Source organism: Coccinella septempunctata, chromosome 2, assembly GCF_907165205.1.
Source record: "Coccinella septempunctata chromosome 2, icCocSept1.1, whole genome shotgun sequence".
NCBI classification, from domain to species: Eukaryota; Metazoa; Arthropoda; class Insecta; order Coleoptera; family Coccinellidae; genus Coccinella; species Coccinella septempunctata.
This window is the reverse complement of record NC_058190.1, coordinates 1,458,347-1,475,997: the sequence shown is the minus strand read 5'-3', so window position 1 is coordinate 1,475,997 and position 17,651 is coordinate 1,458,347. Positions and strand designations below refer to the sequence as shown.

At 33.7% G+C, this 17,651-nt stretch overlaps 2 protein-coding genes across 8 annotated transcripts in view; both read right to left on the bottom strand.

The window, feature by feature from the left end:
* Window positions 1–4,014, bottom strand: part of LOC123306834 (DNA topoisomerase 2-binding protein 1-B) — a 66,412-nt gene extending 62,398 nt beyond the window's left edge. For 2 of the 4 annotated variants that reach the window (XM_044888993.1, XM_044888996.1), the window contains exons 1-7: window positions 3,881–4,014; window positions 3,516–3,626; window positions 3,317–3,456; window positions 3,003–3,246; window positions 2,662–2,930; window positions 2,303–2,604; window positions 2,173–2,255 (exon numbers count right to left, since the gene is read on the bottom strand). In XM_044888993.1, coding sequence (XP_044744928.1) covers window positions 2,173–2,255; window positions 2,303–2,604; window positions 2,662–2,930; window positions 3,003–3,246; window positions 3,317–3,456; window positions 3,516–3,602 — 1,125 coding nt within the window. In that variant the 5' untranslated portion in view covers window positions 3,603–3,626; window positions 3,881–4,014. The remainder of the gene's footprint in view (window positions 1–2,172; window positions 2,256–2,302; window positions 2,605–2,661; window positions 2,931–3,002; window positions 3,247–3,316; window positions 3,457–3,515; window positions 3,627–3,880) is intronic. The other 2 variants (XM_044888995.1, XM_044888994.1) reach the window with 2 other exon arrangements.
* Window positions 4,015–5,443: 1,429 nt separating this feature from the next.
* Window positions 5,444–16,227, bottom strand: LOC123307659 (zinc finger protein 208-like). 4 transcript variants are annotated; one of them, XM_044890056.1, is made up of 3 exons: window positions 16,027–16,227; window positions 6,369–6,561; window positions 5,444–6,275 (listed from the first exon to the last, which is right to left on the bottom strand). In XM_044890056.1, the coding sequence occupies exons 1-3, from the start codon at window positions 16,080–16,082 to the stop codon at window positions 5,871–5,873; spliced, it is 654 nt and encodes a 217-aa protein (XP_044745991.1). In that variant the 5' UTR covers window positions 16,083–16,227; the 3' UTR covers window positions 5,444–5,870. The 4 variants fall into 4 exon arrangements, with proteins under 4 accessions (XP_044745991.1, XP_044745990.1, XP_044745988.1 ...); XM_044890055.1 differs by lacking the exon at window positions 16,027–16,227 and adding an exon at window positions 6,627–6,787; XM_044890053.1 differs by lacking the exons at window positions 5,444–6,275; window positions 6,369–6,561 and adding an exon at window positions 7,503–10,714.
* Between the last annotated feature and the right edge of the window lie 1,424 nt (window positions 16,228–17,651).

Genomic DNA, 17,651 nt, shown 5'->3' with positions numbered 1-17,651 from the left:
AAAAACTGAATAACCACAACAAAATATTGAAGAAATGAAGAATCTCAAAAAAATAAAACAAATTAAAAACATCATTTTCAATCAAAGACTGAATAACCTCGAAATACCAAATGAAAACAATAAAAAATGAATAACCTCAAAATAATGAATAACTTTTCAAAAACCTAAAAAAAATGGATACCCTCAAATAATTCAATACTGAATCGAAAATTTCCTAATTTCTCAAAAACCTGTCGTCAAATCGAATTATGGTTGAAGTAAAGCCAAGGGGAAACAAATTACAATTGAAGAAAGCCACAAAAAATGAATGAACCTCAAACAGAAAGAATAACTTTTAAAAAACAGTAGAATCAAAAAAATTCATAACCTCCAAAAAATTAATGACCTCAAAATAATTTCAAACATCGAAAAACTGAATAACCACAACAAAAAATTGAATAACTTCTAAAGAAATGAATAACCTGGAAGAAAAATGTATAAAAAAAATGAAACATCAATTTCCTCAAAATAATTTCAAACATCGAAAAACTGAATAACCACAACACAAAATTGAATACCTCCAAAAAAATGAATAACCTCAAAATAACTCTATAAAAAAATTAAAAACATCATTTTCAGTCAGAGAGAATAATCTCGAAATACCAAATGACCACAACGAGAAATGAATGACCTCAAATGAATGAATAACTTTTAAAAAACCTAAAAAAATAGATACCCGCAAAAAATGGATAACCTCAAAAATTTCAATATGAAAGAACTAGATGAATCGGTATTGTGGACGAATGGAAAATTGTCTTATCTCTCAAAAAGACCAAGTAAATCTTAAGGGGAACGAAATACAATTGAAGAACGCACTGAAGCAGCCACGAAAAAAAATGAAAAACCTCAAAAATTAATAATCTTTGAAAAACTGTGAAACCTCGAAAATTATAACCCTCGAAAACCTAAAAAAGCTACAAAATGAAAAACGTCGAAACACTGAATAACCATAACTAAATAATGAATAACCACGATAAAAAAATCAATAACCCAAAAAAAAATGGATAACATTGAAAAAAAATCAAGGAAAATATTAAAAACCCAAGAAAATTGATAATCTCAATAAATAAATTGTGAAACCTTGAAAATATTGAAACCCTCAAAAAAAATGAATGATCTTAAAAAAAACAAGAATAACATGTAAAATACCGGAAAAACTCAAAAAAAATTGATAACATCAAAAGTACTGAATGACCACAATAAAAAATGGATCACCTCAAAAAAAAACTAAATAACCTCAAAAAAATTCAAAACTGAAAGATCTAGATGAATTAAAAATTGTCTAATTCTCTCAGAAACCTGACTTTGAAACGAATTATCGTCCACCAAGTAAATCTGAGGGGGAACAAAATACAATTGAAGAAAAAAATTAAAATCTCAAAAAAAGAATAACGCCCAAAAAACGTCAGAACACTGAATAACCATAATTAAAAATGAATAAAAACGATAAAAAATGAAAAAACCCAAGAATAATATGAATAACCTTAAAAAAAATGAATAATCTGAAAATATTAAAAACCCCAACAAAATGGATGACCTGCATTAAATGTAAAACCTCAAAAAAAAAAATAAAAATTTTAAAAAAATATAATAATCTGAAAATATCAAAAACCCAAGCAAAACGGATGACCTGAATTAACTGTAAAAAAAATAAAAATCTGAAAAAAACAAAGAATAACATGTAAAAAACCGGAAAACCTCAAAAAATGAATAACGTCAAGACTGAATATCCCCATGATACTAAATCACCAACACAAAAAATGTATTACCTGAAAAAAAGTGAATAACCTCAACAAATTGAAAAAACTGAAAGAACCAATAAATCGATATTAGAGATAAATTGAAAATTGCATAATCTCTCAAATAACCATCGAGTGAATCTGAGGGAGAACAAAATATAATTGAAAAACGCACTGAACCGGCCACAGAAAAATGGAAAACCTCAAAAAAAGAAAAACTTGAAACACAATTAGAAAAGTAATGACCTTCAAAAAACCAGAATAACATGAATGACCTGAAAATATTGAAAACCCCAAAAAAAAATCAATTACCTCAAAAAAGTTAATAACTTTAAAAACTTAAAAAACAACATTAGATATAAATTGAAAATTGTCTAATCTCTCAAAAACTTACAGAAAATCCATCCAGAAACTGTCCACTCTTCTTGGCCTTCTTGATATCGATTTGTTCGATGAGATTATCGCATTCTGCGAAAACTAAAATGGAGTTAAAATCGGAGCTGTCACAAGTTGAGGCCATTTACCTTTTCGCTTCGCACCACTGGTAGGAGTCGAAGAGTGACTTGCCGAGTTATAGGTAGGGTTATGAACAACCGATTCCTCAACACTGGTCCTATCGCATTTCGACTGATCAATAGCGCTCATGGTCGAGAAGTCGGGATTGATGAAATCGGGCTTCTGGGGTGTGGAAGTGCCCTTTTGCACTACGTAATCTTCGTGGGGGACGCAGTACCCTTTTTGAATACTGTCATGAAGCCATTGTAACGTAACGCAGGTGACGTTTGATGTTTTCCTCGCTTGTTTATACTTCTCACTCATCGCACCTCTAAAAACACGATATGAATACAAAAACATAACCCAATATTTCCATTGTATCACTTACGCAGCACCGTCACAAATTAGAAAATCTGTTTTTTTCAGATTTAGCTTTGCCGTGAACTCTCCGCCATTTTCAGTGACCAGTCTCCGAACCTCTTCCCTCTCCTTCATACTAGAAATACCAGTAGTACATATGATTAGTTTGTGTAGAGGTGGACACTTGAATTTGTCGAATTGCTTGTCGTTACAGTGGATATTTGCTTCTTGGCTCGCCTCCCAAACGGCATCTATCCACGATGGGGTTAACACTTTTATGTTCATCTCTATGGCTCTCTGATTATTGAAAAAAAATCAGAAAAATCTCTGACGATAACACATTTTTATAATTAATTTCATTTCACCTACCATATATTTAGCGCTCTTCACACTGTCAGTTATTAAATGTGTAGTACTTTCCGATAAAGAATCATTATAATAACCACCCATTCTTTGGACCATTTCATCAATTTTTGATTTCATCGATTTCGGCAGATGTGATGAAGTTACTATGCAATCATACATAGCAACATTGTAGATAGGCCACTGAAAATTTGGTATCTTTTTTCCTTCCATTAGACACACCAAGATACACCATGGTCCTAAAATACTACTGCAAAAAATGTAAGAATACACTTTTTAAATGATCCAAGTAATAACAAAACACACCAAGAAGTACTTACGCACTCTTTGCTTCTTTGATACCCTCAAAATCTTGTCCTTCGAAGTTTTCAAATACAATGAAATCTGTTTTCTTCAATTCTTTTCTGGGAATATCTTGTTCTTTCACCCACAATGTGTTTACTTTGTTTTGTTTACATGCCTGAAACAAATGTATATTATAGAAATAGAAGCATAGGAGTGCCTCATAATATAATATACCTCAAAAGCTTGAAGCATTACTTCACTTGCTTGACTCTCATCGTCTAACTCTTTTGAGAGTACGAATATCACAGATACTGCTTCCATTCTCGTAAAACTTGTCACTTAAGACTGAAATGTAATTTGAATCCTTAAATATACATAAATATAGATTTGGAAGTGGGAGAAATTATAGTCGTTGAGCTATTCATTAATTCTGTTTTTTAGGATAAGACTCCAATGATAATGAAATTGTTCCAAAGCTCTTTTCCTTACATGAAAATGGGTACTACAAATACTCGTCACATTTCCGTTAATTGAATTCCCAAACAAGAGGAGTGTTGTCAATTTTAAACATGGTGAACAATTTGAATAGGAAAGCTTACCACTTAGACAGTTGATCAGATCAAATAGGAAAGTAAATCCTTCATTAGATTAAGCTTTTTTTCCTTCCATTCCTTTTCTTTTTGTGCCTCTCAATTTTCCCTCCTTAAACTACGATTCCAACACCTGTTTGAGATTCAAAAGCAAAGCAAAACCGTGAAATGCACAGAACAATTTTTGACAGGATGACAGAAACCACTGAAACCGAAAAGTGTGGAAATCACAGAGATATAGAAAACAATCTACAGATGAAAAATAATATCCTGATCTCAAAACGAAACTATTCTTTTGTCCTGGCCCCAACAAAGTCGATATTGAAATTCTATACAAGTAATTGAATTCGAATTTCGCGCGGCTTCAATTATAAAACAGAAAACTGTTATTAAACAGTTTTCAGCGCCATCTGATTGTCAAATGTGATTTCACTGGCCAAAATGTAGTCGGTTTTTAATACTAGCGATATGAGGGCGATTCCTATAATCTTTGTATCTCCACTTATATTAATCTGACACGCTCGAGTAAACCCCGAATTTCCCTCTTGGGCTCCCCATCTATTCTTATTAATGAATTGACGAGTTGGATTCCCAATTCCAACAGAAAAATTTGTTTCTCCAACAGTTAGAATACAGGTTCGAGTGACCTTATTGTTTTTTCTTTGCTTAGGTTAGATATTATTAACCGATATCTCTTCCCTATGTTGTAAATCCTACCATACCGTGGCTCATTTCCTTAAGAAGAGATAAATCACTTTGACGAGCTGGTCTCCTGTAGTTGTTAGGTTATACTTGTTCTCTTAAATTGAAAGTTTTGATGATGACTGGATAAAGGGATCACTAAGGTAAAAAAAACTGAGGAAAAAAAAACTCTCCTTTTTCCAATTAATTCCATCAACTTGAAAATATCATAATTACAATGAAAACAGTTCATAAAATGATTATTATTTATTATTATTATACAAGATTATATACAGGAATTTATTTATAAAAATGTACAATTATACAGGGTGTATGAATAGTTGCTGAAAAATTAGGGGATGACTCCTTGTCAAAAAATATGGTGAGCCTTTCATATGAAGTTTTATATTTTGAGCTTTCCCTGCTTAGTTACAGCCCCCTAAAGATGGCGCCAGAAGAGCAATTTTAATTTTTTTTTAAAAACCAAAAAACTGATGAGAGTAATATCAAATAGTTATTTGTGCAACCAGTTGGGAAAAGCATTATTTTTCGTAATTAGCGTAATTCTGCGCAAAAGAACAAAAAATACGAAAAATAGTGTTTCCCAACGTGTTTCACACAATACTTTTTCTAATTTTGAATAGGATGTTGCTATGAATTCAAATTAAAAATATCAAAAACGTCTTTAAAGCTTCTCTCGCAAATTCTTCTAAAATTAACTAGTGACGGAAATTATTCAATTTTTTAATCCGTTACTATGAAAGCAAGAATTGTTTCATCATCAGTTGCGAAATATTTTACTTTGAGTAACTGGTTTGCGAAAAGTAAAACGTTTCAAAACGTCAATGAGTTTTAAAAAGTGTCACTTTATATGTCAAAATTTAGAAAGTGTCACTTAAAATGTCAAAATTTAAAAAGTGTCACTTTATATCAAAATTATAAAAAAAAATTTCTTGATGTGTCCTATGATCGCAAGGGGTAGAAAAAGCCTTTCCTAAAGCTTGTTTCGCAACTTTTTTCCTTATCAATATTTTACAATAAAAAATGAATTTTGGATAACTTGTTCCATTCTTAATAGATAAGGTCTCATGTAATTTTCTGATCAAGTTCATGGTTTTGAGAAAAAAAAAATTTATCAACAGATAATACTGAGTCTTAGAGGCTGGAATCATTTTGACAAGTAATCACCGCCTACATTTTTTCGCAACTATTTCTATACATAAATTTATTTACAAAATGTACAATATTCTAACCAACCAACTAACCAATTTTACAATCCCTGAATTCGGTGCTAGTGCTTGGCTTTTTTTCCAATGTATCAGATCACTGATCCATTTTGCGTCTTATCCCGATCTAACATCTTGCGAGACTTTTCATAAATTTTCAATTTTCCTTTCAATTCCTTCAAAACATTTCTCAAATTCACAACCCTCTTCCTGGCCCTATATGACTCCTGTCTTATTCTTACAATGCACCTATCTCTACTTGCTATCTTTTTTTTACACCTGGCTATTATTTCATCTTTCTCCTCAATAGCTTTGTCCTTTTCAGCCAGAAGATTCCTATATATCGTTATGTTTGTTTCCTCCACTTCCATAGGTATTACTTCTTCTACCGTGTCTCCTGTTGAGGTCGATGGAATCATCTCACTTACCACGGAATTATCCACTGGCCATGGCTCAACAGCTGAAGCTTCCCTTTCATGAGGAGCAGCTTTGAGAACCTGAAATTTTTGAATTGCCAAATTAATTAACTATAATCAAAAGCGTAGATTGTTCTCGAGGAATTTTTCAAAATAATAGATTATGAATCTTACGTTTTTTGAAGGAAATTCTGAAAAAATGAAAGGTACAGCTTGTTCCCTTACTCTCACACATGAAAGAGAGGTTCTATCCAAATCCTCTTCCTTGAAGTGAATGGAGCAAATCCTAGCATGAGGTGACGGTTGCCAGTTTTCTCTTTTGATAGCTTGAATCCACAGGGCTCTCCTTTTAGGGTTCAGAGGAAATCTATGGAATCAAAAAAGTAGAGAAAAAGGTATTGGTTTATTTTGGATATTTGGGTAGAAACTTGCTTGTGGAATGTAATACCAGCTTTTTTGAGATTTGCTCTGGATGCATTAGTACACCCATATACAGAACAAGAAACCATTTTATTCAATGCTATATATTTTTATTTTACCAGTACACAAAATGAACAACTAACTAGTAAATTACATGAAATGAAGAGAAATGAATCAAAAATAACTGAATCTAACCATAGATCTAATAATATCATAGACCTAATATTTTATTAGGTCTATGAATAATATTGGTCTATGAATCCAACGGTCTAACCATAGAAATTATAAACATAAAAAAATAATCTTCTTCTTCTTCAATCAATCAGAGATATATCTATGGAGAGTAGAGGAAGGACAGAGATATATCTCTGGAGAAGGAGAACTATCAGAGATATATCTCTATCTCTGAGAACGATCGTCGTACTACAAATGTGCCTCCAACATTGAACTCTATGGTTCAATGGTCTCCAAAAACGGTGAACGTAGGGTACGAAGCGCTGCGATCGCTACGTTTATCGATAAGCGTCAATTTGAAACATTGAACTAAAGAAACTAAAGAACTTTCTTTAGTTCAATGATTTGAAATGAACAACCTTCATTTTATTTAAGGTTATGTGTCATCGTAGTTTTTTCTGATGATTTTTCAAATACCTTTCTGAGGAGTAGAACCAGAGATCTATATCTCTGAGTAGAACATATCAAGACAACAAAAGGTAGTAATCTCAAATTTATCACTTATTGGAGTAGATTCTGTTTCCAATACCCAGCTGAGAACCGTTATGAACCACATATTATGTTATGGCAACGAAATTCTTCAATTCCACTTCTGACGGATGATTCACTAACGGATTTAGTTTTCAATAAATAATAGATAAATAAAAAAATCAATAAAAGTAACATGTTTATAATCATTTATTTATAAAGTATTCATTTAATTCAAGTATACAGTCAAACTCTCGAAATAGAATCTCAAAATATCAATTTCACAATAAAATTAGAACCAAGGTAAAAGGTAGAATTGTTCAGAAAGTCTGGCAAAGAGGCTTCCTCTGCTGACTGCTCTCGTAATGTCTTACCGTAGATATCTACGTGTCATACTTATCAGAATGCAGTTTACAATACGTTACATCGTACTTAGATCAAAATATGTATTTTATCACAAAACTTGTGATTCTTAATTCTCGAATGAACAATGCTTCAGGCTGTTTTTTCTATTTATAGCAAACTCACATAAATGACCCTTGTTTTTTTACGTTTACTTTACTCTTAAGTGAACCGATTTGATGTGTGCATTGAGGTTACTTTTCTGACTTCCAGCATAGTCACATGACTGACACTTGTATTTTTTGATATTTAAATGAACAGAGTTTATATGTTTTTCAAGGACACTTTTTACAGAAGCAATATAGTCACATAAGTGACATTTGTGTTTCTTGACTTTTAAGTGAACCGATTTGATGTGCGCCTTAAGGTTACTTTTCAAACTAGCAGTATATTCACATAAATGACATTTGTGTTCCTTGACTTTTAAGTGAACCGCTTTGATGTGTGCATCAAGGTTACCTTTCAAACTAGCAGAATATTCACATAAGTGACAATTGTGTTTCCTGACTTTCAAATGCACCAACTCGATATGTCTATCAAGTTTAGATTTTACATCAGCAGCGAATTCACATAAGTGACATTTATGTTCCTTGATATTTAAATGAACCGACTTTATATGTCCATCGAGCCTACATTTAAGATAAGCCGCATATTCACATAAGTGACATTTGTGTTTCTTGACGTTTAAGTGAACCGATTCGATATGTACATCAAGGTTACCTTTCCAACGAGAAGTATATTCGCATAAGTGACATTTGTGTTTCTTGACTTTTAAGTGAACTGGTTTAATGTATGCATCAAGGTTAGTCAAATGAACCGACTTGATATGTCTATTGAGGTTGAATTTTACATTAGCAGCATATTCACATAAGTGACATTTGTGTTTCCTGATATTTAAATGAACCGACTCAACATGTCTATCAAGTTGTTTTTTCTGACTTCCGGCATATTCACATGACTGACACTTGTATTTCTTGACATTTAAATGAACCGACTTAATATGTCTATCTAGTTGTATTTTCTGACTTCCAGCATATTCACATGACTGACACTTGTATTTTTTTACATTTAAATGAACACAATTTATATGTTTTTCAAGGAGACTTTTTACAGAAGCAATAAAGTCACATAAGTGACATTTGTGTTTCTTGACTTTTAAGTGAACCGATTTGATGTGCGCCTTAAGGTTACTTTTCAAACTAGCAGTATATTCACATAAATGACATTTGTGTTCCTTGACTTTTAAGTGAACCGCTTTGATGTGTGCATCAAGGTTACCTTTCAAACTAGCAGAATATTCACATAAGTGACAATTGTGTTTCCTGACTTTCAAATGCACCAACTCGATATGTCTATCAAGTTTAGATTTTACATCAGCAGCGTATTCACATAAGTGACATTTATGTTCCTTGATATTTAAATGAACCGACTTTATATGTCCATCGAGCCTACATTTAAGATAAGCCGCATATTCACATAAGTGACATTTGTGTTTCTTGACGTTTAAGTGAACCGATTCGATATGTACATCAAGGTTACCTTTCCAACGAGAAGTATATTCGCATAAGTGACATTTGTGTTTCTTGACTTTTAAGTGAACTGGTTTAATGTATGCATCAAGGTTAGTCAAATGAACCGACTTGATATGTCTATTGAGGTTGAATTTTACATTAGCAGCATATTCACATAAGTGACATTTGTGTTTCCTGATATTTAAATGAACCGACTCAACATGTCTATCAAGTTGTTTTTTCTGACTTCCGGCATATTCACATGACTGACACTTGTATTTCTTGACATTTAAATGAACCGACTTAATATGTCTATCTAGTTGTATTTTCTGACTTCCAGCATATTCACATGACTGACACTTGTATTTTTTTACATTTAAATGAACACAATTTATATGTTTTTCAAGGAGACTTTTTACAGAAGCAATATAGTCACATAAGTGACATTTGTGTTTCTTGACTTTAAAGTGAACCGCTTTGATGTGCGCCATAAGGTTACTTTTCAAACTAGCAGTATATTCACATAAATGACATTTGTGTTCCTTGACTTTTAAGTGAACCGCTTTGATGTGTGCATCAAGGTTACCTTTCAAACTAGCAGAATATTCACATAAGTGACAATTGTGTTTCCTGACTTTCAAATGAACCAACTCGATATGTCTATCAAGTTTAGATTTAATATCAGCAGCGTATTCACATAAGTGACATTTATGTTCCTTGATATTTAAATGAACCGACTTTATATGTCCATCGAGGCTACATTTAAGATTAGCCGCATATTCACATAGGTGGCATTTGTGTTCCTTGATATTCAAATGAACCGACTTTATATGTCTATCGAGAGGACTCTTTCCACTAGTAGCATAGTCACATAAGTGGCACTTGTGTTTCTTAATATTAAAATGAACAGAGTCGACATGCCTCTCAAGAACACTTTTTTCACTCGCACTATACTCACATAGGTGACACTCGAATTCCGCGATTTCTAAATGAACGGAATTTACATGTCTCTCGAGATTAGCTTTTCTGTTGGCGGTATATTCACACAAGTGGCACTTATGATTCTTAATGTTTGAATGAACATTATTAACATGGATGTTTAGGTTTCCTTTTCTACTTGAAACATACTCGCATAGATGACACTTGTGTTGTTTAACTTTCAGGTTAGGTTCTTTAACTTCCGGATGTTTCGATTCTACATAAATTCCAAAGTTATCCATCTGACTTTCTTTACATTCATTTTGCTCCAGGTGGACCGGTTCAGAGTTATTCCTTGGTGGATCCAAATCTGGAGGAATTTCTTCAGTGAAAGAGGTAGATGATAAATGATTTGAATCGACTTCTGCAACTAAGCTGCTAAAGTTAGTCAATTCATTCTTGATAGAATATTCTTTTCTTTCATGAACTCCTTCTTCATCTATGAATTGTTCAAGGATGTCAATATCTAATTTTTCTTCTAATTTTACACTGAAAGAAATCCGATTTCTCGAGTCAATTTAACTAAGTAAAAAAAAAATCAAAAAATAATGAAAGGTATGCTGGATGTATAAACTTAACTAAACTAAGAATTAAAAAAGATGCCATTGATAAAATTTGAATCGAAACATTCAAAACTTCTGGCCATTTGAAATCTTACAAAATTTCATGGCCCTCAAATTAATATTTCAACCACCCTTACCTTCTTGCTAACACATTTGAAATACAGATGGCGCTCGCATCATTTAATCGCTTCGTTTCCACTGTATAATCCTTGCCAGAGAGGTATATGGCCGGAGATACTTTTTTGAAGAGTTATATAACTTCAAAAACCAAATCAAATATACTGAATGACCTAATGAGCCATGGACATATTGAAAGAAAGTGGAAGAATACTCTATGATTTCGTTCGTTCGTAGGAAAAGGGAAAGCTTTTTTTTTCTCCGTGCTTTTTTTCTCTGAAATATTTCGTTGCATAAACCTTGTACTGGCAATAACGAACAAAACAACAACAAAATTATCAAATTTGGTGCAGACGTTCGTACGTGTGTTACCCCATTTCACCCCAATTTAATTCAGGTTGGTATTGTGAATAAACAATGACCTATAGAGCTATTATATGTGAATCTAAACACACACCGAATATACGAGGATATATTGAAATATTCTTAGCCTACTATAGAACCAAACAATATTTCAATGTCAAAATATTTTATTACTCAACATATTCTCCTCTTAATTGAATACATGTCTTACAGCGAACCTACAACGTCTCTAGACCTTCAAAAAAAATGTTTCTTCTTGCTCTGCAAACCAGACCTCCACAGCTTTTATTACCTCCTCGTTGGAAGAAACTTTTTCTTCACTTGAGGAAAGAGATGATAGTCGGATGGAGCCAAATCTGGTAAATAAGGGGGGTGTTCTAGTAATTCAAACCCTAAATCACGAATTTTTTGTATGGCAACATGAGATTTGTGTGAAGGGGCGTTGTCCTGCAAAAACAAAACACCTTTGGATAGCTTTCCGCGTCTTTTCTCTTTAAGAGTAGTAGAGAGGTCAGTAATGTCGAATAGTAATCTCCGGTTATTGTTCTACCCTTATGAAAAAAATCAATCATGATCACTCCATGGCAATCCCGAAAAATTGAAGCAAGGACTTTTCCAGCAGATTTTTGGACACGAAACTTCTTAGGTCTTGGAGAACCAGAGTGTCGCCATTCCAGCGATTGTTGCTCTGTTATGGGATCGTAGAAATGTACCCAAGTCTCAACCATAGTCACGGTTTAAGAAGTCTACATCGTTTTCAAATCGAGCACAGATCGAACGCGATGCTTCTACCCTTGCACGCTTTTGGTCAACATTCAAACATTTGGGGATCCATTTTGCAGCAATTTTTCTCATGTCCAATTTGACGTGATCTATATATGATGAACGCGTTCGTATGAAATATTCAGTGCTTCAGATATCCATTTTAGCCCAATTCGACGGTCTGATAAAATCATGTCATGAACTTCATCGATATTTTCAGGGACTGACACAGAAACTCGCCTTCCCGATCGGTCATCATCTTCAAAGGAAAATTATCCTCTTCTGAAGCTTGCAGTCCAATTTTTCACGGTCGCATACGAAGGACATTGGTCACCAATGGTATTAAGCATATCTTCGTAAATCTGCTTACCTCTCAACCCTTTTAAATACGGGTAGTTGATGATGGCTCGATACTCCAATTTTTCGATTTTCACATTTTTGGTGGACATCTTCTTTCTTTTAATTTATTGCGTAACTCTGGTTTACTCTTTTTACCTCAAACTTCACACTGACACTTCTAATGAGTTATTGTTCGTTGCTATGGTAACGCAATATTTTTTTTTTAGCATGGAACTGGTCTAAGCTAACTAGATATCAATACATCCTCGTAATTTCAATGTTTACTGAAATCGATTTAAAATATAATTGTTTCAATTTTTAATGCTGATCAATATGTTTAATTCATTTCTCAAGCAACTCTGTTAACCGCTCAATTACATATGACTTATTACTGTTGTCGAGTTTCAGATGAACTAATTCTCATGTTCTCCAGGGTAGACCTTGGACTTAGTATTTTTCAGAACACGATGTAAACTTCTCAAATATGTTTCAACAGTCAGTGGTAAACCATGATACTTGTTGACAGTCTCTCGTTCTGGTTCAGCCCTCTGCACTTCTCGAAACCAACGATTAGTGGTTTCCCTCATTAGTACTCTCTATTTGTACCTCTCATAATTTATCAATTGTATCTTCTATTTTTCTGATGGACGTTCTAATCGTGCTTACTTGTAAGCAGTCCGTCTCTATAAATGTTGTATTCATTAATGAATTTTTGCACTCTCCAAGACCAACGTTGATCTTCTTCTAATAATTATAACATTCTTGCTCTTCTCATATTAATTATAATATTCTTCCTCTTATTTAACTTTTAATATACTTGCTCTGCTCATATTTAAATTATAATTATTGCTCGACTCATATTTAATATATTGACCTCTCTCTCATTGATGACCAGACTTAGACAATTTAGTTTCACCTCTTGGCCTATTTTACTATTACAACTCAGCCTTCTCATTAAAATTCATTGTTCTAACCTTCTGTTGTTCTGATGGAATAAAGAGTCTTTCAAAATCATATTTCATTTATTGCTCTGCCACAGTAAGCGTTGTGTTAATTTTGAATTTATTGAAATTTCTCAAATCTCTAAATCTGACCTCAAGGGACTCATTCGAACTACTCTGAGTAATGTCTCTCTGAGTCTATAGATGTTGTTACTATTTGATATACAATAAATGTTTTTACAATACCATCTCCAACTCCAACAATTCCAGTTCTGTGATTGAAACTGCAGAAATTATTAAAGATTTTTTGTGACCAGATATTAAGGTGGGTCTGGGCTTTCGCTTATTTGTGTTCTGTGCTTTCAAGGCCTACTGAGATGTCAAACATAATGGACTACATACACTGCGCCAAAAAATTAACGCACATTATGGAAATCTCAAATTTATTCTACAACTGAAGGTGTTCTCAATGATAATTATTTTTATCAGAATTATGCATGCATATGTTATCCACTTTCAACGGTTTTCTTCAATACAAATGTTTTTTCCCAGCAGGAATAGAAAAAGATGATATTATCAGATTTTGAATGTATTGGCTCCATTCTAAAATCATTTGTTCTCGATCAATTCTAGTGATCAATAGTTTTTCTTTCGTTTGATTTTCTACACTCGATCGCTATGCAACGCGAAACACGCAATTTGACCCAAGAGAAATGTGCTCAAGCGGTAGTTTTGCGAGAAGAAGGGTGGACATACACAAGAATTGCAGAAAGGTTTGGAGTTTCCCATACAAGTGTGTCCAGAATGTTGCAGCGATTCAGGGAGACAGGTATGAATGTCCGAAGACCAGGACAGGGTAGACCACGGGTAACAACTGCCATTTAAGAACGTTACTTGAGAGTTTCTTCGTTGAGACAACGGTTTGCAACCGGTCGCCTCCTTCAAATTCAGCTTGAGCAAACTCATGAGGTGCAAATTATCACTCAGACAACAAGAAATCGCCTCGGAGAATATGATTTAAGGCCTCGTGTCGCGGCAAGAGGCCCAGCTCTTACCCCAGCCCATCGAAGAGGCCGATTGGGAAAGAGTTCTCTTCACAGATGAGTCTAGATTCTGCCTCTACCATTGTGATCGACGTTCCCTTGTATACAGACGTCCACATGAAAGATATGCTCAGTGCAATTTCCTGAATACTACTGGTTTCGGGGGAGGATCGATTATGGTATGGGGTGGAATATCTTCGACTGCTCGCACAGACCTAGTGGTCGTTGATAATGAAGCTACGAATGCTGATAAGTATATAAGGAACATTCTTGAAGAGCATGTAGTGCCATTTGCCCCATACATTGGTGAAAATTTCATTTTTATTACGATAATGCCAGATCCCATCGTGCGCGCATCGTTCAGGAGTACTTTGAAGAGGTTGAATGGAATGGCCAGCAAGAAGTCCAGATCTCAATCCGATTGAGCAGGTTCGGGACGTCAATAGAAGGCTGAGAAGTTCAGAAAATCATCCAGCTACTCTTAATGACTTAGGAATCCAACTCGGAGAAATCTGGGAAGGATTAGATCAGAACATTTTAAGATCACTGATTTTGAGTATGAACCGTCGTTGCCGAGCTGTAATTAACGCAAGGGGTGGAAATACCAAGTATTAAATCACTTATCAGCATTTCAGTATTTTGAAAATTGTTTTTTTTTCTTCCTTCACATAAGATTCGGTGAAATCCTGAATTTTTCTTCCATTTAATGTGTCTTGTTTCGTTCAAAACCTTCCCGAGAGAACATAAAAAATAAGTTATAAAGTCAATGTAGAGTTAACTTTCATTAAAATTGATATTTTCAGAATGTGCGTTAATTTTTTTGCGCAGTGTATATTTTCGCGAACCGTGTCGTTTATTCATTTCACTGATCTCTAAAAGTGATATATTCATGAGAAAAATTGTAAGTTCACTGTTCAAGCCTGAAAGAACCTATCCTATTAATATTCAAAATCATTCCGTTCTATTTTCATCCAAAATTGACTAATTATTCAATAATAAACTATGGTCCTTACAAGAATGATTGACATCTCGGGTGGCTATGGAAAAAAGGAATTTAAGTTGGTAATATCACCTTCTAAAGGGGTTTAGAAGGCCGTGGTAATATCCCATAAAATAAGATTTTGTGTTGCGGGATTTAGGTTGGTATTGAGAATGAACAGTGATCTATGGACCTATTATAGTGAATCTGTGCACTGACTGGAGATAATTGGAATTTTATACAGCTCTTTACATTCCTAATTTAATCAAACAAATAGGAAACATATTTTTAATGCATCAACTTTAGAAGAATGGGAACTCTTAGGTGTCTATACATTTTTCCAAGAGCATTATGAACAAAGTCTCAAGTGATAAAATTGTTATTGAATATTTTAATAAGCTTCCACAAGTTCATATCATAGCTTTAGTAAATGTGAAACTGAAATTGAAGAACCACAAATTAGGTCTTGTCCCTTGGCAATTTATATGATAGATTTACCAGTTGACTATAAACTTGCAAGAATTATCTCTGATACATACCTATCGACTTCTTATGAAATGTGTAAAAAATTAGGAATAAAATCGATCACTGTTCCTAGGTTTCTATAGTCTTAGGCTATTTTTCTGTTAAATGTATTTTACAGGAAAAAATAACATAATTTAGTGGAGTTAACAAATCCAGCATAACACAATATATAAATATAAATACTCACTCATCATACGCAATATCAGCTTCTTTAATAACAATACAACGTTCACCCATATCCATTATTGAGAGGTCTGGTTCTGGATTCAAAATTTAAATTTCTCAAGCTCACCTTGAACACCAAATATTGGAACTGCGAAGTGAATCAACTGTGAGCTGATATTAAGGTTGTGGTGAGCTGTTAGGCCCCTTAAACTTCCTGATCTTCGATCTTGTCAGTTATATCATGATACTAATGATAATACTTGATAAATAATCTGTTAAATATCTGTAAACAACCTCTTTGGCATCTGCAATTTGTTCAATGACCATGGACTTATAAACTATTAACAAAGAGGAACAAGAGATTTCACTCTACTACTACTACTGACGCTGCGTGTTACTGTGACCTTGAGCAGAAATGGGCGGAGTCCCTTACGTCAAATTCGAAATTTTCAAACATAACCTAGCAGACGGAACAGATTATTATTTTCTGAATTTTAAATTATCACGAAATATCCTCTAGAAACATTGATATTGTCAATATGATTGTCTGTTGAATTATGAAGAAAACGATTGAAACTCTTACGAATCGAAGCCATTCCAACCTTCTAACCTCACAAAAATTGTGGACGACAAAAAACGCGTCATTACAAGTGAAATTTCTCACTCGAAGAATTTAATGCTAATTCAATGTACGTGTATTACCTAAAAGTACAATAATATTCCTAATTATATGATTTATATGTTTTATTTACGTACACAACACCTGTTAATCCTCCACAATTGTATTTTGATATCTATCTGACAGCGGGTTGGAGTGGCCTATTTATCGATATTATTCATAAATGGATGACTTATTCTTTATTCTAATGAAAAAATTGGATTACGAAAACACTTTTAACCAAGGATTATTTGCTTTCAATTTGACAATCAAAACACGAGACCAGCTGATTCTGTTCGACTGAATCTTCAATCTGATTGGCCATTCGAAATTCCTGTAATCTGATTGGCTCCCTCGCAACTAGAAGAGAAGTGGGAAATTGGTTCGAGGCAAAGCATTGCGAAGGTCGCCCCACGTAGACTCGGGAACTAAATTTGAGGAGTGAAATCTCTTGTTCCTCTTTGCCAGAGACAACCTTTGTCTCTGCTCTTTGCTATTAACAAAGAGTAACAACAAGAGGTTTCACTTCGCCGATTTACAAGGGAAGATCGAATGCATGGAATTTCAACCTTGAAGTGGGGAGATGCTACGCGCCAGCAATAGTGCGCTCAGATTCACTACAGTCAAACGAGAATCTGGGCGACCAATCAGATTGGGACTTGCGAACAGAACGAACATCTGCTTTCGTTTTCGTCCCTCCACTAAACCAAGGAACATTCAAGGGCATTGAAACGCAACCGGCCAAAATGATAGAGTGAATACTCTTGTTGATACTCTTTGCTATTAACTTTTAAACTATTATAAACTAACTTATATTATTTGTGTTCTGTGCATAGATCATAGACCTAACATTGAACTAAAGAATTTAATTGAACTAAAGACTTTAGTTCAATGAGACCTAATAAGATCATAGACCTAATAATAATATTTTATTAAGTCTATGGCATAGATATACTAACCTAATATTAGTTCTATGCTTTTGTCAAAAC